The 20240-nt window shown below is 38.2% G+C and overlaps 1 protein-coding gene across 5 annotated transcripts in view; it reads right to left on the bottom strand.

Annotated features, from left to right (window-relative positions):
* Positions 1–730: 730 nt before the first annotated feature.
* LOC112047127 (zinc finger protein 1 homolog) overlaps positions 731–20240 on the bottom strand; it is a 28037-nt gene continuing 8527 nt past the window's right edge. Inside the window, exon 5 of one of the 5 annotated variants that reach the window (XM_024084075.2) lies at positions 731–3814. In XM_024084075.2, coding sequence (XP_023939843.2) covers positions 2727–3814 — 1088 coding nt within the window. In that variant the 3' untranslated portion in view covers positions 731–2726. Of the gene's footprint in view, positions 3815–8789; positions 9928–10504; positions 12356–15507; positions 16751–17895; positions 19815–20240 lie in introns of those variants that run through there. The other 4 variants (XM_024084076.2, XM_024084074.2, XM_024084072.2 and 1 more) reach the window with 4 other exon arrangements.

Genomic DNA, 20240 nt, shown 5'->3' with positions numbered 1-20240 from the left:
TCGTGTAGAAACCGAAAGGGTTGTGGATTTTCATCCTTCTCCTCACAAGTAAGCCCGCTTCCATCTTAGATTGCATCATCACTTACCATCAGGTGAGATTGTAATCAAGGGCTAACTTGTAAAGAATAAAAAAAAAGGTTCTTCTGCGGATTTCCTCATTTCTGATCGTTAGATAAACTCCAAACATAGCATAGTCTTCCGGAAACATAATAACTATGCAAACAATTGTTAACGCCAATATTATTTCATATTTGATGATCGCTTCAAACTGTGTCAATTTGATTTAAGCACCTATAGCTAGTCTTATAAGACACAGTTTCGCTCGACACGCAGTCATCGTTCGCATCAAATTCTTTAATTGTCACAAATGCATGGCAGTGACCGACTGACCTTCGCCGCTAACCGTCGCATTTTTTGAACCCGCACCAAATTTAAAGAATTTAACCAGCTCCGCGCCGCTGTACCTGTACCAAATCAAACTCAAGTGTGGTCATTTGCTGCATGTGAAAGAAGACCTACCAATCGAACGAGCACTAACAAACACGTCGAAAGGTAAGATTAGCTATAGAATGCTATTTGAATTTACACAGTAAAGCGATCACATATTTGAAGCATAATATAGGTATTACATAACCACACCCGCTTAAAAATCGTTTTAGGTACTATTTACACGTGCCTAAACAACAATGTAATTTACTATCAGATTTGGAGGTAGAAAAGAAATACAAAGTTACCAATAACTTTGAAAATTTATTGCTTTTTCTACATACAATACCCAATTGTATATAATATACATTACAAACTAATATTATGACAAATCATAAGATACGTAACTAAATATGGTATAATATAAAATTTATAACAAAAGACTTTAATTGAGCTATAGATAAAAAAAAACATTAAACAAAACATTTAACTAACAAATGGATAACATATTTTAAAATTAAATCATAGCAGTCATAATTCAGTATAGCAATAATTCAGGGCATATCTGTATTTATTATGCAATCCAATATTACATCATTGTAGCATATCAACCTACACAACCTTACTGCTCGGTAGTTCAAGTTCAACCAGTGTTGCCAGTTGGATCTTATGAGAAGTTACCCGAAATATTAAAAAAAGTAACCTTTTTGTGTAAAAAGTAACCTTTTGACTACTACTACTCTTGCTTTTTGCGTTCCACAGCATGGCTAAACCACCATTTCAGCCTCTGGGGGTTAAAGTAATTTTGTTTTTTTTTTTTAATATCTGTCTGTTACGAATACTAGCCAAGTACTAAATTACTACAAACCGAAGGAGATTTTACTCGTAAATAGAATCATCTTAAGTAAGGCCCCGATTGTTTGCCTTTTACTTATGGGATAAGAAAAATACAATTAAAGAGCAAGGATTTAAAAAACAATAGACGTTAATTTCTTAAATTCATACTTGATTTTTTTAAGAAATTCAATGTGACTGCAATTTGCTTATTTCGCAACGTCAATTGTAACGTCTTCATTTATAGTGAGATTGACACAGAGACATCGATGAGTTCTTGAGCATTTGTCCGCATTTCTTGATTTAACGACCGTTCTGTTTTAGATATACGAAATTGTAAGTTAATTCTAAAAATTCCGAAATATCACGTAAAAGTAACCTTTTTATTAATGTAACCTAAAAGTTACCAATGCAGTCAAAAAATCACCTAAAAGGTTACAAAAGTAACCTTCTGGCAACACTGAGTTCAACTGACCGTGAGAACTAAACAGTGTTACCAACTCTCCAAAATATTTATCCCTAAAGTTTGTGTCAAAAACCCCTAAAATCGCCTTAATTATTGAGTTGTCCCCCTAAAAATATAAATTCATAATAATTTAGAAATAATATGCTATAATATGTTTCAAAAGTCTATATTTAATACAGACAAAATATTACGTCTGAAGATTCAGATTTTTTGAAATCATACAATAGATATGTTGACAATGAATAAATTTAACAATTTTTTTTATTCGATGAAAATTGCCGCCAGTTGCCTCAGAGTGGTTGTAGAGTAACGTATTATATGTCGTTATAAGTCGCTAGGTCAAGAAAGAAATATTAAAATTATCATCAATTTAAAAATATTAAAGAGTCAAAAAATCCCTGAAAATACCCCTAAAAATTTCAGACCCCTAAAAAAATTCCATTTCACTTATTTGCCCCCTAAATCTGGGGGGGAAACCCCTAAGTTGGGAACCCTGGAACTAAAATACCCTCCCAAATCTAACAAAAAATAGATAACTTTTATTTAAAAATATAAATTGTGGCAATTATTTTTATTGCACGCCACTATTATCAGCCCATTTTAATCATGACCAAGCACTAATTTTCAGTTGCCACCTTAATTCAGCTAAGCTGAAAAGTTCTCGCATAGATGCCATTTTTATTGCCTTAGTATTAAAATATTGCCTCATTGTCATTGAGGTCCTGCGTTCGATTGAAGTTTCCTTAATTGGTCCTCGCCTTGTTTTTTTTTATTTTTTAGAAGTTAACCCTTGACTACAATCTCACTTGATGGTAAGAGATAATGCAATCTAAAATGGAAGCGTTCCGGTACGATGTCGTATAGAAACCGAAAGGGGTGTGGATTCTCATCCTACTCCTAATAGGTTAGCCTGCTTTCATCTTAGATTGCATCTTCACTTACAATCAGGATTGTAGTTAAGGGCTAACTTGTAGAGAATAAAAAAAAAGACATCCTTGGATCACACGGATGGCATCAAATCCCTGTGTTTCGACCGCATATGCCCCTTCAAACTGCAATTCTGTATGAACGCCATACCACAGTGCTCACATTTGAAACGCCTATCATCTTCGTGGATACGCATATGTTCCCGCAACGTCTTCTTCCGTGCGTAAGACTTCAGACAAACGTCGCATTGGAACTCCCTCACCCCTGTGTGTTTTAACATGTGATTTTTCAGACATCGGCTGCCATACGCTGTGTAATCGCAAAGCTGACATTCAAACGGCCTCTCCTTCAAATGATCACGTCTCGTATGGACCCTTAAAGCGTTGGCAGTCTTGTAAACTTTACCACAAAGCTTGCATTTGATCTCTTTTAAACGGACTCCATGCTCGCTGGATATATGCTTCTCCTTGTTCCTGTGCGTTTTGAATTTCTTATTACAATATCCACATTTACTCAACATTTGCGAATGTATGTGGACGGCTGATTCGTGGGATTTCTTCTTCCCAAACGTGTCGAAAACTTTCTCGCAAAACTTACAAGAGAATACACCCTTTTTGTGCACTTTGAAATGTATTTGAAACGATCTCTCGTTGATGAAACCCGCGCCGCAAACATCGCAGACCCTATTCCTGTAATGCTTGTTCATGTGTTCGGCTAATTTTTTGAATTTGATAAATTCTGCCTTGCATATGACGCAGCGTAACTCATCGCCTTCGAAACTGAAAGGCATTATGTGGTTGTTTATGTCCAAATGAATGTCTCTGTCGTGATCTTTTAGATGACGCATCATGGCGTCTAGATCAGCTATTCCTGTTTTACAATCGTTGCATTGCAAGCCTGTTATGTCCAGTTTTGCGTGGTAGTCGTTCAGAGATTTGTCCCTCATGATGTTGAGGATTTGGTCTTGGTGTATATCTCTCGTATGCTGTTTCAGTTCAGCCGGTTTGATGTAGAACTTGTCGCAGAAGCAGCATCCGTAGCCGATGTCCTTCTGCGAGCGTATGGGAGTAGCGTTGGTGTGGTGGAACAGTGTGCTTATGTTGTCTATGTGTTTGCTTCTTTCGATCTTCTTGTCGTTGTTGGAACTTGTGTTCTCAGGATCTGCGGAGAGAGGATTAATTTTTTTTTTATTATACTGATTGTTTTTTATTATACAGAGTTGGTGAGGAGTATTTCCCATAACTCTGGGGTTATCTTTACCTCAAATTAATTTAAAATGTTAAAGGAACATGTGTTCTATAATTAATACTAGCTGACGCCGCGCGGTTTTACCCGCGTAATTCCTGTTCCCGTAGGAATACGAGGATAATATATAGCCTATAGCCTTCCTCGATAAATGGGCTATCTAACACTGAAAGAATCTTTCAAATCGGACCAGTAGCGCTATTCTGTAACGATGTTTTTATAACTCGCAAGTGCGAGTTTCGAATTCACCTCTATCTCTCTCTGTCTAACACGATACATAAGACTGTAAAGGATAGAGGTGATTTCGAAACTCGCACTTGCGAGTTATACAAAACATAGTTACGGAATAGTACTGCTGTAGTTCCTGAGTTTATCTCGTTCAATCAAACCAACTCTTTAGCTTCATAATATTAGTATAGATTTTCGGGGTAAATAATATTTCTATTATAAGTAATATCATGAAATGTGTCCTTTATACAAATCCTTATAATTATGACGTAGCCAAGTTTTACGTATTTTAAAATGCAAGGATAGATAAAGGCGTGTGTTACTTGGATAGTCGGAATTATTTTACTTTGTATGAAAACATAAATGGGTCTTTTTTTAGGTACAAACATATTAGTTATGCAGTTCGGATCCTGTAAGAGGACTTGTCAACACCTTGTAGTTTTGAGAAATACTTTCCAGCACCCTGTATAAAATGTAAGTATTTAGGTGTTTTATGTGGCTTGACTTTTTTAATGAGATGTTGGGTCACAATGACTGATGATGGTCTCAGACCAATTATTATTGTATAGGACCTGCCTCGCTAGATGTTACTTTTCTGTCAAAGTATATGATCAACGATCCAATGCGATTATAACAACTGTCTCTATAGAATCGATGTTAAATATACTATGCACAAAAATTAAGGGAGCAGAAAAAAAATCCAAATTTTTGGGGGATTTTCAACAGGCTGTAACTTATACAAAAATGGTCGTACAGCAAAAAAATAAAAAGCAAATTGTAGCTCTAAGTGTTTAGTTTTTGGATCTGAGTTTGAAAATTTTTTTTTGAAAATATTTTTCGAGTAATCATAAGAAAACCACCGAAAAAAAATTTTTCGAAATTTTTTTTGGTTTTTTTTTAAATCTCCGTAGATTTAAAAAAAAACCAAAAAAAATTTCGAGTCGAAAAAATTTTTTCCACGTCCGTACGTGGAAAAAATTTTTTCGACTCAACCTCTATATGGACCGGATAGCTTGTTTATTCAGATTTAATTGTAATCGTGTTCGTCGGTTAAAAAGCTCCGTAAAAATACCTTTTTGTTTAATTGAATTGTGTAAAAAACGATATATACCAAATCTAAGCTCGTTTTCCTCAGAAAATGACAGACAGAATTTTGTTCGTGACTATGAGTGCTATACAGGTCCTTCTATAATTGGTCTGAGGATGATGGTCCATTTCAGGCCAGTTCTAAAACCGTTAAAATTAAAGACTGAGGGTTTTAAATAATGAGTAAATCGAACTAAATAACTAATAACACGCAAAAGATAATAATGCAATCCCACGTTTAATACTATGTGCGCTGTAGCACGGTGCGGGTGACAGTTGCCTTATGACGTTCATATTACGAACTATTATCGTGAATCGCGACAAACTTTCTAGAGTAAAACGAACTGTCACCTACGCCATGCTACAGCGCACGAACTATAGTGATATTACAAGATGGCGCTCTTCTATCAATTAAAGTTATTATTAGTCAATCCGTAGCGATTCCATAACGTCTCGACATTTCGTACCCTAAGGGCTATTAAGCATTTCCCTACTAGTTGGAGGGGAATAGGAATATTGGACATATTTAACAAGATATGGCAAATAAGTAATATATATTTTTTAATATTTCGTACCACTTACGCCTTTAAATAAGATGGACAGATATGACAATGTAAAACTTAAAACAGTAATGGAACTAATGACAGGGCACTGTTCACTAAATAAACACCTTTCGGTTCTAGGTATAACCGACAGTCCTCTGTGCAGAGCATGCATGGAGGAAGAAGAAACCCCGATATGCGTTATGCTTAGATGCAGAGGTCCAAACAACGCGCAGCACACATTGGATCTCCAGCAACACTCCAAGAGGCGTTCGGAGACCTGAGAGGCCTGCTAAGCTTCTGGAGCGAGCTCGGTTGGCTGGAGTGACTCCAGCGGGGACCAGCACCAAATGGAACTACATACAACGGCCTGCCCTTAGTGGCCAAGTGCGGAAAGGGCCCAGGAAAGAAGAAGAAGAAAGATGATGATGTAAAAGTTTGTGGTAAGCTTGGACTTCATACAATTTTGGACCATTTCCTCTATTCTTTGTGTCAACACCAAGTATGGAGATGCCAGATCACGTGCACTCCACACCAAGGCCTGTACGAGACACATCATCATCATCATCATCATCATATCAGCCGATGGACGTCCACAGGGCATAGGCCTTTTGTAGGGACTTCCAAACATCACGATACTGAGCCGCCTGCATCCAGCGAATCCCTTCGCTTGATGTCATCAGTCCACCTGGTGGGGGGTCGAAAAACACTGCGTTTTCTAGTGCGGGGTCGCCATTCCAGCACATTGGTACCCCAACGTCCATCGGCTCTTCGAACTATGTGCCCCGCCCATTGCCACTTCAGCTACAAGGAGATAAAACTATCTAGATTGATTAGTTTTAACAAAGACATTTATCTTTTTTTTTAATTCTGTCCTAAATGATATACTTAAGAGAAATGTATTCATCATACGTGTAAAATTTACGGGCCAGCTTTGTACTTAATTAAAGAAAAATATGGATTTCTATTTTTTTTCATCAAGATACTATATTTATTCTTTAGTTTTTCTTTAGTCATGTGTATTTAAATATGTACGTATATTAAAAATAAAGTAAAATATCTTATGTAGCTAATTATAATAATATTTATACTTTTATACAACAAAAAAAAATGTATAACCATCATAATAACATTAAACTTATCAGAATACATTTGGTTATTATTTTATCGTAAGTTAAATACAATTTTTTTAAACTGAAGACAGAGTATCATAATTCATTAATAAACTATTTTTAGCAGACTCAGAAGTAAACTTTATGATTCACAATATTTTTCAGGACAACTTAATTAACAAATCAAATTGTAACCGAAATAAGACGCTAGTATGGCAGAGAATGACCTTGAATGGAGTCACGCACTTGTGAATGTTGTGTGTAGGATTAAGGAAGACTTTGACAGTTAACTAAAACTTCCCTTATCCACTCAAGTCACTCTCCCCGCCTATCCTAATATAGAATTACTCAACAAGAAATGTGGACGACCCTTACGCCACGAGAATACTGAAGCTGACCGTACGGCGAGCGTCTTTTATCGCCAGTCGTTCCCGTCCGATCTCTACCACTTTCTAACTCCCTACTCTTTACGGATACAAGATCGAACGACGTCATATCCGTCTCAGACTACTATTTCCTACACTATTTAATATATATATTTTAAGAATACTAATTACACTAGAGTCAGTTGTAAAACTTATATTACTAAACTAGCGGACGCCCGCGACTTCGTCTGCGTGAAATTCGTTGTAAACTTTCAACTACCACTACCCTATCCCTACCCTACCCTACCCCTATCTTTATTTATTTCCCCCCCCCCCCCCCGACCCCTGCGAGTCGCGTCGAGCGCGGCAACCGTTAGGTACACAAAAATAAGCCATATAGCATGAATTAGTATTCACGCGCGATGGCTTAGCGTATTTCTTGTATAACTTTGGTGTTGCTTTACCGATTTTTATGATTCTTTTTTTATTGAATAGGTAATAATGTAAACTTTTTTAGTTAGGGATGAGTGATGAGTGTTATAAACATAAGAGTAGACAAATATAATTAGAAAGCTCCAAACTGCTAAGCTATCGGGAGTTACACGTGTTATTGTGAGTCAACCATAAAAAATAGACATATATATGCTGTTGTGTTTTTATAGATAATTTTAAGAAGAACATTTCCGTCATACATGATTTCTATGTAGCTTTAACCATTAAGGCTGTACACGCGACGGAAGCTTAAAAAATTGAGTAACTTCTCCCGTTTTCTCAACACTTCTCTTCACTGCTCTGCTCCTATTAATCGTAGCGTAATGAAAAGTATACTATAACCTGCCCAGGAGTATGTAGAATAATTGTACCAAGTTTCGTTAAAATCCGTCCAGTAGTTTTTGTTTCTATAAAGAACATACAGACAGACAGACAGACAGACAGACAGACAGACAGACAGACAGACAGACAGACAGACAAAAATTTTACTGATTGCATTTTTGGCATCAGTATCGATCACTAATCACCCCCTGATAGTTATTTTGGAAATATATTTCATGTACAGAATTGACCTCTCTACAGATTTATTATAAGTATAGATAGCAGACGCCCCGCGGTTTCTGCCGCGTAGTTCCTGTTCCCGGTGGGATACGAGAATAAAATATAGCCTATAACATTAGCGACGCGTCGGGGGGACTTTGATAAAAAGGACTTTTTTTATTTATTCTCTACAAGTTACGCTTTGACCACAATATCACCTGATGGTAAGTGATGATGTAATCTAAGATGGTAGCGGGCTAACTTGTTTTGAGTAGGAAGACAATCCACACCCCTTTCGATTTCTACACGGCATCGTACTGGTACGTCTTTGCCGGTAGGGTGGTAACTAGCCACGGCCGAAGCCTCCCACCAGCCAGACCTAGACCAATTAAGGAAACCTCAATCGGCCCAGCCGGGGATCGAACCCAGGACGTCCGTCTTGTAAATCCACCGCGCATACCACTGCGCCACGGAGGCCGTCAAAACTTTACGTGTCTCTAGTTACCTGCTGGGCAGTGTAAATAGACGGTGTCTGTGAGTGTCTGCCACGCTACGTGTCTGTGACGCACTGTGTCTGTAGCTATACCTAAACGGACCTTTTATGAGGCACCGCTCTAACACGCTATAATTAATTTACTTATCAACATTATGCACGACTATGTGATTGGCTAACGCCATCTTCCTAGAGAACGACTTGTTACAGACTTTGCACAAATGCTCCCTCTCCCCAGTATGAGTCGCTATGTGGTTCCGCAACTCATTCATACGGTAATACTTGTTCTTGCAGTAATGGCATTCGTATCTCCTCTCCATCAAATGGTCCCTTTTGGTGTGAACTCTCAACGCTTCCATGGTGGAGCAGACCCTGTCGCAGAGCTTGCATTTGATCTCCCTTTGCCGAACGTTGTGAACGGCTGATATGTGCTTCATTTTCTTGCTAGAATTTGTAAATCTCTCGCCACAGTAGCTGCATTTGAATCTTAGGGAGTTTGTGTGAACTCCTGATTCGTGGGACTTCATTCTGCTTAATGTTTCGAATTCCTTGTGACAGAATCTGCAGTAGAATACCCCTTTCTTGTGTATCTTATAATGAACGAGGAAGGATTTCTCGTTAATGAATCCTGCAGCACAAATATCGCAGACGTGGTTTCGATAATGGGTGTGCATATGCAAGAACACTTTTCGGAAAGTGTTGAAGCCTGTTTTACAGATCGCACACTTCAAATCGTCGCCGTCGAATACGAACGGCACTATGTGATTGTTTATGTCTGTGTGGATAGTTTTGTCGTGTCCTTCGAGGTGTTTCATGATATCTTCCAAGCTGTCCGGTTTGAATGCGCACAGATTGCATTTCAAGCCAGTTATGTCCAGTTTCACCAGATAATCCTGTAGTCTTTTGCCCGTCATTATGGTGTCGATGTCGGATTGGTGTTTCTTTATGTTGTGCTTCTTTAGTTCAGCCGGTTCTCGGTACAAATCGGCACAGAAACAACACGCGTACCTCGAGTCTTTCTCGCAACGTATCGGCGTCGCGTTCGTGTGTTTGAGTAGGGATGTAATGTTGTCTTGGTGTTTGTTTTTTTCGTCCTGGTTGCTTTTGTGCGCGTTCGTTGTAGCTTTTGCGGGTTTTTTTACTTTCCCATCCCTCGGGCCATCGTCTGGGCCTATAAAGAAAGGATACACATTATCCAATGCAGTCAAAGTCCGGTCTTCTTTAAATTTTACTTAACGGTTTAGTTGTAGTCACACTTTAAATTCTATTGAGATATTTTACTTAAATAATAAATAAAATAAAAAAATAAAAAGCCTTTTATTTCGCACATAAGTAAGCACATATACATAGTGTTAATAAAATTTATAAAAATAAATTACAATTTTTAAATTTTTGTAAGTACAAACTCAAACTTGAGTTTGAGTAAAGTAATAATAATTAATACTTATATATAAAGTTTAAAAAATTTAGTGCGAACCCCTCTATTTGAGGGTGAAGGCCTCCTCCAGAGATGACCAGTACTCTCTATCTGTGGCTTTTTTCCTCCACTGTTTTCCAGCCGTCCTTTCAATGTCGTCTGCCCATCTACTTCTAGGTCTTCCTCTTTTTCTAGCACCTACAGGCCCTGTCCATGCCGTTAGCCGATATTTTACTTAATCGATTATAATTACAATGATTCACATAAGTTAATATAGTCGTCTGTATTAACATATATGTTTATTATGAGAGTGGTAATGAAAGAAACAAGATATACGTAACATTAAATTTATTAAATGAAAAGTTATAAAGTAAAATTTGCAACAACAACAAATATTTTAATTCAAAATGAGAATGAACTGAACAATATAATGCTTAAACTATAGCCATACTTTATTTATAGTCAATCTATTTCGGGAACTCCATTTAGCTTTGAATGTTGCTTTGACCAAGCGCGTTTTGCTTCAGATCTAGGTATACTAATATTATAAAACTGAAGAGTTTGTTTGTTTGTTTGAACGCGCTAATCTCAGGAACTACTGGTCCGATTTGAAAAATTCTTTCAGTGTAAGATAGCCCATTTATCGAGGAAGGCTATATTTTATACCTATGGGAACGGGAACCACGCGCGTGAAACTGTGCGGCGTCTACTAGTGTAGTGATAAGATTTAAAGACATTAAATAGTTAGTTGAGACAGCGCGTTTGTGTTTATATGCTGAAAGGGCATTTCGTAACGTAAGACCAGTGTTAACTGCGCAGTTTTAACTAACTGTATAAATTTTCTAACTAACCTAATCGAAATTCTAATCTAAATCATTAAAAAAACAGTTCTACAGATCTGTAGCTCGCATTACAGAACGTTCCTTAAATTTTACACACCAACGCAATGTCTGTCAACTATCTACTGTCGAACGCTTGTCTGTAAACGTTACCCCTACATCCAAAGCAAAATAGACTTCCAAAAATAGACAAACTATAGCTACCGCTTTACAATATTTCGACTAAGATTGCACTCGCACATATCCGTGTTTTGACCGCAAATGATTATTTAAACTACACTTCTGTATAAAAGCTAGATCACAATGACCGCATTTGAACCGTCTGTCGTCAGCGTGGATTCGTATGTGCTCACGCAGAGTGGACTTCTTTCCGTACGATTTCAAGCAAATGTCACATTTGTAATCCCTTATCCCAGTGTGCTTCACCATATGTTCCCTCAACTCTTGCGAACCGAAGAATCTGTAGTCGCAAACCTTGCATTCAAAACGTCTCTCCTTCAAATGATCCCTCTTTACGTGTATCCGCAAAGAGTTCGCAGTTAGACATACTTTGTCGCAAACTTGGCATTTAATCTCACGCAAGTTGACTCCGTGCTCGCTGGATATATGCTTCTCTTTCTTCCAATGCGTGCTAAAGTGCTCGTTGCAGTAGCCGCATTTGTAAGACTTTTGGGCGTGAATGTGTATCGCCATTTCGTGAGACCTCTGCTTCCTTTTGGTGTCGAAAACCTTCTCACAATGATGGCAAGGAAAGTGCCCTAAACTATGTCCATGATAATGCACTGTGAAAGTGCTACGATTAATAAAGCCAGCGCCACAAATATCACATACGCAGTTCCTGTAATGTCGATTCATATGCTCTAATAGTTTCTTGAATTTGTTGAACACAACTTTACAGTACACGCATTTCAGTTCTTCCCCCTCGAATTTGAATGGCATTATGTGATTGTTTATATCCAAATGCATAGGTTTGTTGTGCTCCTTCAAATGTGCGAAAGCTTCGTCGAGAGATTTTAGGCCTGCATTGCATATGTTACATTCGAGGTTTGTTATGTCAAGTTTGACCAAATAGTCACCTAAACGTTTGCCTTCCATAAATTTGGTCCTCATTTCATATTCATGGCATTTGATTGTGTGATCTTTTAGAATGTTAGGCTCTTGGTAGACCTCTGCGCAAAAGCAACACGCGTAACCAAAATCATTCTTGCATCGGATCGGCGTCGCATTAGTATATGTGAACAGTGTGTATATGTTATCTCCGTGCTTTCTCATTTCTTCCTGTTTCGCTTTATTGGGTGAACTCCTCTTCTCTCTCTTGGCTTTGTCCTCTTCTTTTTTTATGCCTATAAAGAGAGGAGACGTTAAATCTTTGTCCAATTGTCGGGAACACTTCGTTCGGGAGACCATGAAATCAGCTTTCAACTGTTCGCTGCTGAGTTGAAAACTAATTTTCCGATGTAAGAATGAGCTAACTTATACAATAAAAACTGATTAACGTTAAATTTGTTTTTATTAAAATTACATCTGTCCAATAGACAAACACATAATTTAATAGTCAGCACAAGACATTAAGAAAAACTTAAAAATAACGCATATATTTCTTAGAATTATTAAATACTGTAATAGATGTCTATATATAGCCGAATATGGGTTGATAATGATGAGGAAACTACGAACCGATTTGAAAAATTCTTTCGCTGTTGGAAAGTTACACTGTCGGTAGTCAGAAAAGACTTTTAGGGAGTTAGTGCTACAATAAACCAGCTAACGGAAACCCAACCACCTCGGTGATGAGTCTGACTTCTTTACCACGGAGCTATTGAGGCTATGAGGTATATCTTGCTTTAGGCTTTTACTCCAAAATATTTACCTAAAAGTATTTGGAGATGATCATTTTTTTTATTCTTTACAAGTTAGCCCTTGCCTACAATCTCACCTGATGGTAAGTGATGATGCAATCTAAGATGGAAGCGGGCTAATTTGTTAGGAGGAGGATGAAAATCCACACTCCTTTCGGTTTCTACGCGGCATCGTACCGGAACGCTAACGGTACGTCTTTGCCGGTAGGGTGGTAACTAGCCACGGACGGTACCTCCCACTAGCCAGACCTGGACCAATTAAGAAACCTCAATCGGCCTAGCCGGGGATCGAACCCAAGACCTCTGTCTTGGGTTCTTGAAATGGCGTCAATATTTATGATGTTAAATGATAATGATGTTAAAAGATCTGGTTAAGTAAAACTATGTTCCTTGAAAAAAAAAACCTTTTTTTACCACTCTTCTGGCTCAAAAAGTTCGTCGATGTACCAAAGCGGCAAAGTTTGAAAGAAAAATTGTAGCTGTATTGTAATCATAAGTGTTATCGCCGTTTAGTGTTGTAAATAGTAGTCTGTGACGGATATGACGTCGCACGATCTCGTGTTGGGTGTTGGCTTCAGTGTGCTCGTGGGGTTCGAACCGTCCACATCTATTGTTGTGTAATTCTTTATGGGTTACTTGGAATAGGCGGGGAGAGTGACTTGAGTGGAAAAGGGGAGTGTTTGATATCAGTAAAAGGCGCCTTTAACCCTACACACATCGTTCGCAAGTACGTGACTTCACTCAAGGTCATTCTCTGCCATTCTAGGGTCTTATTTTGGTTACAGTTTGATTTGTTAATAAAGTTGTCCTGACAAGTGTTGTGAATCATAACCTTTGTTCTACATTAGTTTTCTTATATTTGCAATCTCCTTTGAGTACACTAAAATAAGTCTTTAAAAAAATGTCGTAAAACTCAGGCTGTATGGTTTGTTAATCTTGTTACGATAGTTTTAATTATTTTTCATTGTTAAAGTAGAATTATGAAGATATTTTTAGATATAAGTAAATAGCCGGGTGGATAGGGTAGGCCTGGGCCGGGAATGGCCATTCCCTTTTGACCTCTGGCGTAGTTGCAAACGCTGTGGTTTTCAACAGAGTGGCCTTGGATTCGATTTAAAAAAAATAAAAACCCAAGATATACCTCAAGTATATCAATATGGCGCCCATAGAGCAACTATGACATGACAATTGACAGCAAACGTCAAATCGATTACTGCATTGAAAACGTCATCTATCCGCCATTATTAATGTTGCGTTTCTTGGGAGATAATGAATATTATTTCGAAAGAATTAAAGTAAATGTAGATTTGTATAATCAAAAACAGTTAAAAAAATATCTTTTTTTATTTCCGCCAGGGTACAATGACTGATCCTGGTCTCCATACAATCTTGGACCATCTTGGAAAGATCCCACTAGAGTAGCTTTGGATACCATCTATAGAATATATAACTTGCCGCAGATTTTCACTTGAAAAAAGAAGCACTACATAATTTAAAATATTTAATAAATATTCAATATTCAATAAACATTGTAAAAACACAACACAATTCTCTTATTTTACAAATAATTATATTGTTTGCAAAATAAACATCTCATCGTTTTAAAATAATACTTTGAAAATAATATATTTAATAATATTATATGTATACTGTGCTTTATACTATATTTTTTCAACGAAAACATCCTAATATCCATAATCTAATACATTTAATATCATAATACACATCAAGTGGCACCTACAGATAAATGCCCTAATATAAGTCCCTAAGCCTAAGGTTGCCTGGTACAGATCGCTACTAAGCGATAAGGCCGTATTTGTATTCTACTTTTTCTTGTGTTTCTGTATCGCTTGTATTCTAATTGTAGTGTACAAATAATGAGTAATAAATAAATAAAAAAGATAATTGAGGCACACTAAGCACTGAAACGTGCGGGCCCCTTTACCATGTGTTTCCTCACATCGCTCTGTCTAAAAAACATACAGACAGACAGGCGGAGTAAGATGAATGTTGTCACGAAAAGTGTGGTGTGACTTTCAAGATGCGTGCTGCCATCTACAGGCATAATGAAACAGCATTTGTTATTTTAAACTACCAATAGATGGCGTTCTTAGAGAACTTTGAAACTTTCCCTTTCATCAAGAAACTGTTGCAATGAAGTTATGTCTGAGGCTGATAGATGGCGCTCTATTTTTATGTTTGAAAGAAGTTTTACTTCAGTCGTGTGGTCTATAGCACACACATTTTAATTTTTTTTCATGTATGAATATTATTGTACAAGTGCACCTGCACTATCTATTAATTAACAAAACTGAAGCGAAGCATCGCTTACGGTGGCTTAATAGTAAGATCTCAGATCAAACTCGATCGCCATGTTTGGCTTGTGTGTCCCTCCGCACACTGCACTTCTGCACGAATGCCTGTCTAAAAAACATACAGAACAGACAGGCGGTGGACGGGCTTGACTTAGGGAGCACGTTGATGAATACGTCACAAGAAGTGTAATCTCGTGTAGCTTTTAAAATACGAGCTGCCATCTAGTGTACTTTGAAAGAATCCATTTTTTTACACTGAGGCTCATAGATGGCGCTTTGTTGTTTTTGTGTTTGAAAGAAGTTTTACTTCAGTCGTGTGGTCTATAGCACACACGTTTTTTTTAAGTATAGACATTATTGAGCAAGTGCAGCTGCTCTATTAGTTAATAATACAGTATATGCAATGTCCATAAGGTTACAGATCAGACTTGCTCGCCATGTTTGGCTCGCATGTGTCCCCGCCAACTGCACTTCTGCACGAACGCCTGTCCGCAGTACTCGCACTTGAACCGCCTGTCGTCCGCGTGTATGCGCATGTGCTCGCGCAGCGTGTTCCTCCTGCCGTACGACTTGAGGCACACCGAGCACTGGAACGTGCGGGCCCCTGTGTGCTTCACCATGTGCTTTCTCACGTCGCTCTGTCTAAAAAACAGCATATCACACACGTTGCATTTATGCCGACGCTCCATTAAATGGTCTCTCTTCGTGTGATCCCGCAAACCCCTTTGAGAGACGAACACTTTATCGCACGCTTGACAGTTAAACGTTATTGATCGCACCCCGTGAACTTGCACCAAATGCTCCTCCTTTTTCGAGAACCGACTAAACTTTTCATTGCAATAACCGCATTTGTTCAACATATTCCTGTGTATATGAACCAGGCGTTCGTGCGCTTTCTTCTTGCGGTGTGTATCGTATGTTTTCGGGCAAAAGTCGCACTTGTAGAACCCCATTTGGTGACCTTTCATGTGGTTCAAAAGTATCGTGCGTGTAACGAATCCTGAACTACAGTAGTCGCATATGAAATTCCTGAAATGCGTGCTCATGTGCTCCTGTAAAACTTTGAATTTGTTGAAGGGCGTGAAACATATGACACAGCGGAGTTCCTCGCCTTGGAATTTGAAGGGCAAGATGTAGTTTTTTATGTCCCTGTGTATGTTTTCCCCGTGGACATCGACGATGTGATCTATTAGGTGCTGTATTGCATCGAAATCGCAGCGGCATTTGGAGCATTGTAAGGATGTGATGTCTAACTTGACTAAAGACGATGCAGCGTATCTGCCTTTGATCAGGCCGCATCTGGTTTCCCGATCATGGTCTGTCATGGTGTGTCGTTTGAGATCTGCCGCGTCAGGGAACTCCTCGCTGCAGTAGCAACATTTGTATCCTCTACCGCCGCGGCAGCGTATGGGCGTGGCGTTTGAATAATCCATCAGAGTGGCTAAATCGATGCCAAAGTTAAGGAGTTCTGGGAACATTCTGCTATGAAAGTCACCCACTTCCACGGGATCTATGTATTTCTTTATTTTTTGTTCGCTCGTTTTGGCGCCGGTGCGACGATGTCCTACAAATAAACAGGACATATTATTGTTTTGTTCCTTCTCTCCTCTTCGTGTTAAACTACATCTCGCTGCTGCACTCGAACTTATACGACAGTTAGCATAGAACTGTTTTTCTCCCGCATTTTGTTTAACGTTTTTTTTTTTTTTTTTTTTTTCGTATAAGCAAGCGCTTAGCTGCAATCACGCCTGATGGTAAGCAGTGATGCAGCCTATGGTGGAACGCGCTTGCCTAGAAGATGCCTATTCACTCTTGACTTGAAGGTACCCATGTTGTAGGAGGTGGGGAAAACGGAAGCTGGAAGAGCATTCCACATCTTTGCAGTGCGTATAAGAAACGAGGAACTAAACCGCTTAGTACGCGTCCGAGGAATATTGATGACGAAGCGGTGTAGATCTCTGCGATGCCTAGCAATGTTATCTAGTTCAAATTGAATATTCACACATTTAATACGTTTCAGACTTAGATAGGCAAACTCTGTGCCATCAGTGTGGTAAAAATTAAAAATAAATCGACGTATATAGTCCAATGTAGTCATTTCAATTAGTTCATTTTAAAATTGGTTTTAAAATAAATGAACTTTTATTTTTGTTAAAAAACCATAGAATTACATAAATAATAATCTAGATAAGTAAGTAAGATTAATAACAACTTTTACCTTAAACTACTAAATGTTAGTTTATAGTGAGTGGAAATATACAAACAAATAAAACAATTTCAACTATAAAATACGTTTTATTGAGAAACAAAAATATATCAATACAATTTTAATAATCAATAATTTTTTTGCAAAACACATGTGTGCAAGATAACACCAATTTATAATTTTTAGTAGACTCAGAAGTGGATTACAAAAATAAGAAAAGAAATATTGAACAAAGGTCACATTATATTTGTCAGAACAACTTAATTAACAAATCAAATTGTAACCAAAATAAGACCCTATAATGGAAGTGAATGACCTTGAGTGAAGTCACGCACTTCTGAACGTTTTGTGAAGGGTTAAAGACGTCTTTGATAGTTAACAAACTTCCCTTTTCCACTCAAGTCACTCTCCCCGCCTATCCCAAGTAACCCATAAAGAATTACACAGCAAGTAATGTGGACGGCTCTTACGCCACGAGCACACTGAAGCCGACCGGACGACGAGCGCTTTATATCGCAGGTCGTTCCCGCCAACTGATCGCTACCCCTTTTTAAATCCCTACACTTTACGAAACAAGTCGCGCCATCTAGAACTTACAGAACATCTTTCTAAAGCATTGTTAGTTAAAATACCGTCATCATTGTCTGAGACATTGCAGCATCAATCCTTGGAGTCCTTTGCAAACATTTATATATTTTTTTATTAATATTTTTTCTGTGTTAAATGCCTTGTATGCAATAAAGCGGTATTTCACTTTAATTGTTAACCAATTAATCATTCATTTATTTCCTTTTACCATGTGAACAAAATGACAATAATTTAAAGGTAGAAACTGTGTTTTTCCTTTAACGCATTATCGCTTGAATTATATATAACTGGGTCCTCTAACGCTTAGATGCAATACATACAGACACGTATTCTTTGTCAATCTATTCTGATACATTTAGATATAATGGTTAGATGACAGACCAAGTGTGTTTGTGCGTATAAACTAAAGGATTTGTTTCATTAAAGAATGTACCTTCAGTTTTACACCAAAGCACTGTCTGTCAAGTGTCTATTGTATAAAATTTGTCTGTACACCTTACCAATATAGGGCGAAACAAATTTCCAAAAGTAGATGAACTATGGCAATTTTGCAAGTTTCACACGGCTTGGTTGTGTTTAGACGCCATGTGTCCCTTCCAAGTGCATTTGTGCAAAAACTCTTTACTGCACAGCTCGCATTTGTACTGTTTAAGGTTTGCGTGTATCCGCATATGCGTCTGCAGCGTGCCCTTCCTGCCGTACGTCTTCTTGCATATGTCACATTGGAACTGTTTGACGCCGGTGTGTTTCACCATGTGCATCGTCAGCAAGTTGCGTTTGAAAAAGGTAGACTCGCATTCCGGACATTTGTAGGGTCGCTTCATCAGGTGATACCCTTCAATGTGTCGGTGTAGAGAGGCTTGGGTGAAGTAATGCTTGTCACAGGAATTGCATGGGAACTTCTGTCGCGCGATCCCATGGACTTCGCTGTGGTGTTTCCTCTTCTGGTCGGCATCCAGAAACTTTTCGTCACAGTACAAACATTTGTTACGTCGTTTCCCCATATGCGCGTATCTTTCGTGTTGTATTTTGCGTGCGCGCAAATTGAAGACTTTTTCGCAAAATTTGCAACGATACTCCCCAGTCTGGTGGATGATGAGATGCGATTGCAAGGAACTTTTGGTTATGAAACCGCGTTTACAAGTCCCGCATTCAAAGTTCTTGTAATGGTTTTGGTTGAGGTGATCGTTCAAGAGTTTAAAACTGGTTAAAATTTCGTTGCAGACGACGCATTTTTGCGTTTTCCCGTCAAACTTGAAAGGGACCAGCTGGTCTTTCGAATCCAAGTGGATTTTCACGTCGTGACCTCTTATATGGTCGAATGCCATTTCCAGCGTCAATAAAGGTTTCCCGCAAATTCGACAGACCAAATCCGTTACGTCGAGTTTGATACTGCTGTCCGAAATGACTTGTATTCTTGACACATTCGACCTTGACACGTTAGAATACTTCAGATGGTCTGCTATCGTGTGGTCCTTCAAATCCTTCGGATCTTCGTACTCTTTGGGACAGAAGTAGCAGATGTAGCCTCTTCTGACGTTTTTGATAGGAGTAGCATTGGTGAACTTTATCAGGTTGTCCAAGTTCTGTTGTCTCTTCTTCAGAATCACTCCTCTTTTAACTGGTGTGCTTGGAGGTTCGTCAGGGTTTTGAGATTTGTGAAGACTTGGAGATTTATCAGAGCTTGGAGATCTATCAGGGCTTGAAAATTTGTAAGGGCTTAGAGATTTATGAGGACTTGAAGATTTATCAGAGCTTGGAGATTTATGAGGGCTCGGAGATTTATCAGAGCTTTTAGATCTTTTCGGGACTGTTGGAGGCTCTTGCGGTAAATCTGAAAATAAAGACCAAAAACAGCATTAGAATAAATAATTCACTTAAACATGATAATTTCGATGATATGATTTAACACACCAAAGCACCTGTCAAACGTGCGACTTACATTTAACGTGTCAGTTACATGTTGCGATAGTAAAATTTTACGGAAGCGACTGACAAGCTACGCAGCAAACACGAGCGGAAATTGGCGGGAAAATCGTGGAATGACATTTAACTCTCGTTTCATTTTCATTAATTTGCCGCATTTTAGAGTTTTATTGCACAAAGTAGATTGCATTTTATTCAATATCTCTTCTGTAAAGGTGCACAAGTAAAGTGGAGGTTGAACAATAGTGTTTTGATTGATTAATTCGATTTTCTCGGTGGACTCTAGCAAAAGTTTTAGTAAGGTTGCTTTCAAATTACTAAAGCATGACATTAT

This window comes from Bicyclus anynana, chromosome 26 (assembly GCF_947172395.1).
Source record: "Bicyclus anynana chromosome 26, ilBicAnyn1.1, whole genome shotgun sequence".
NCBI classification, from domain to species: Eukaryota; Metazoa; Arthropoda; class Insecta; order Lepidoptera; family Nymphalidae; genus Bicyclus; species Bicyclus anynana.
The sequence above is the reverse complement of the archived record's forward strand: the minus strand, read 5'-3'. Positions and strand labels throughout refer to the sequence as shown.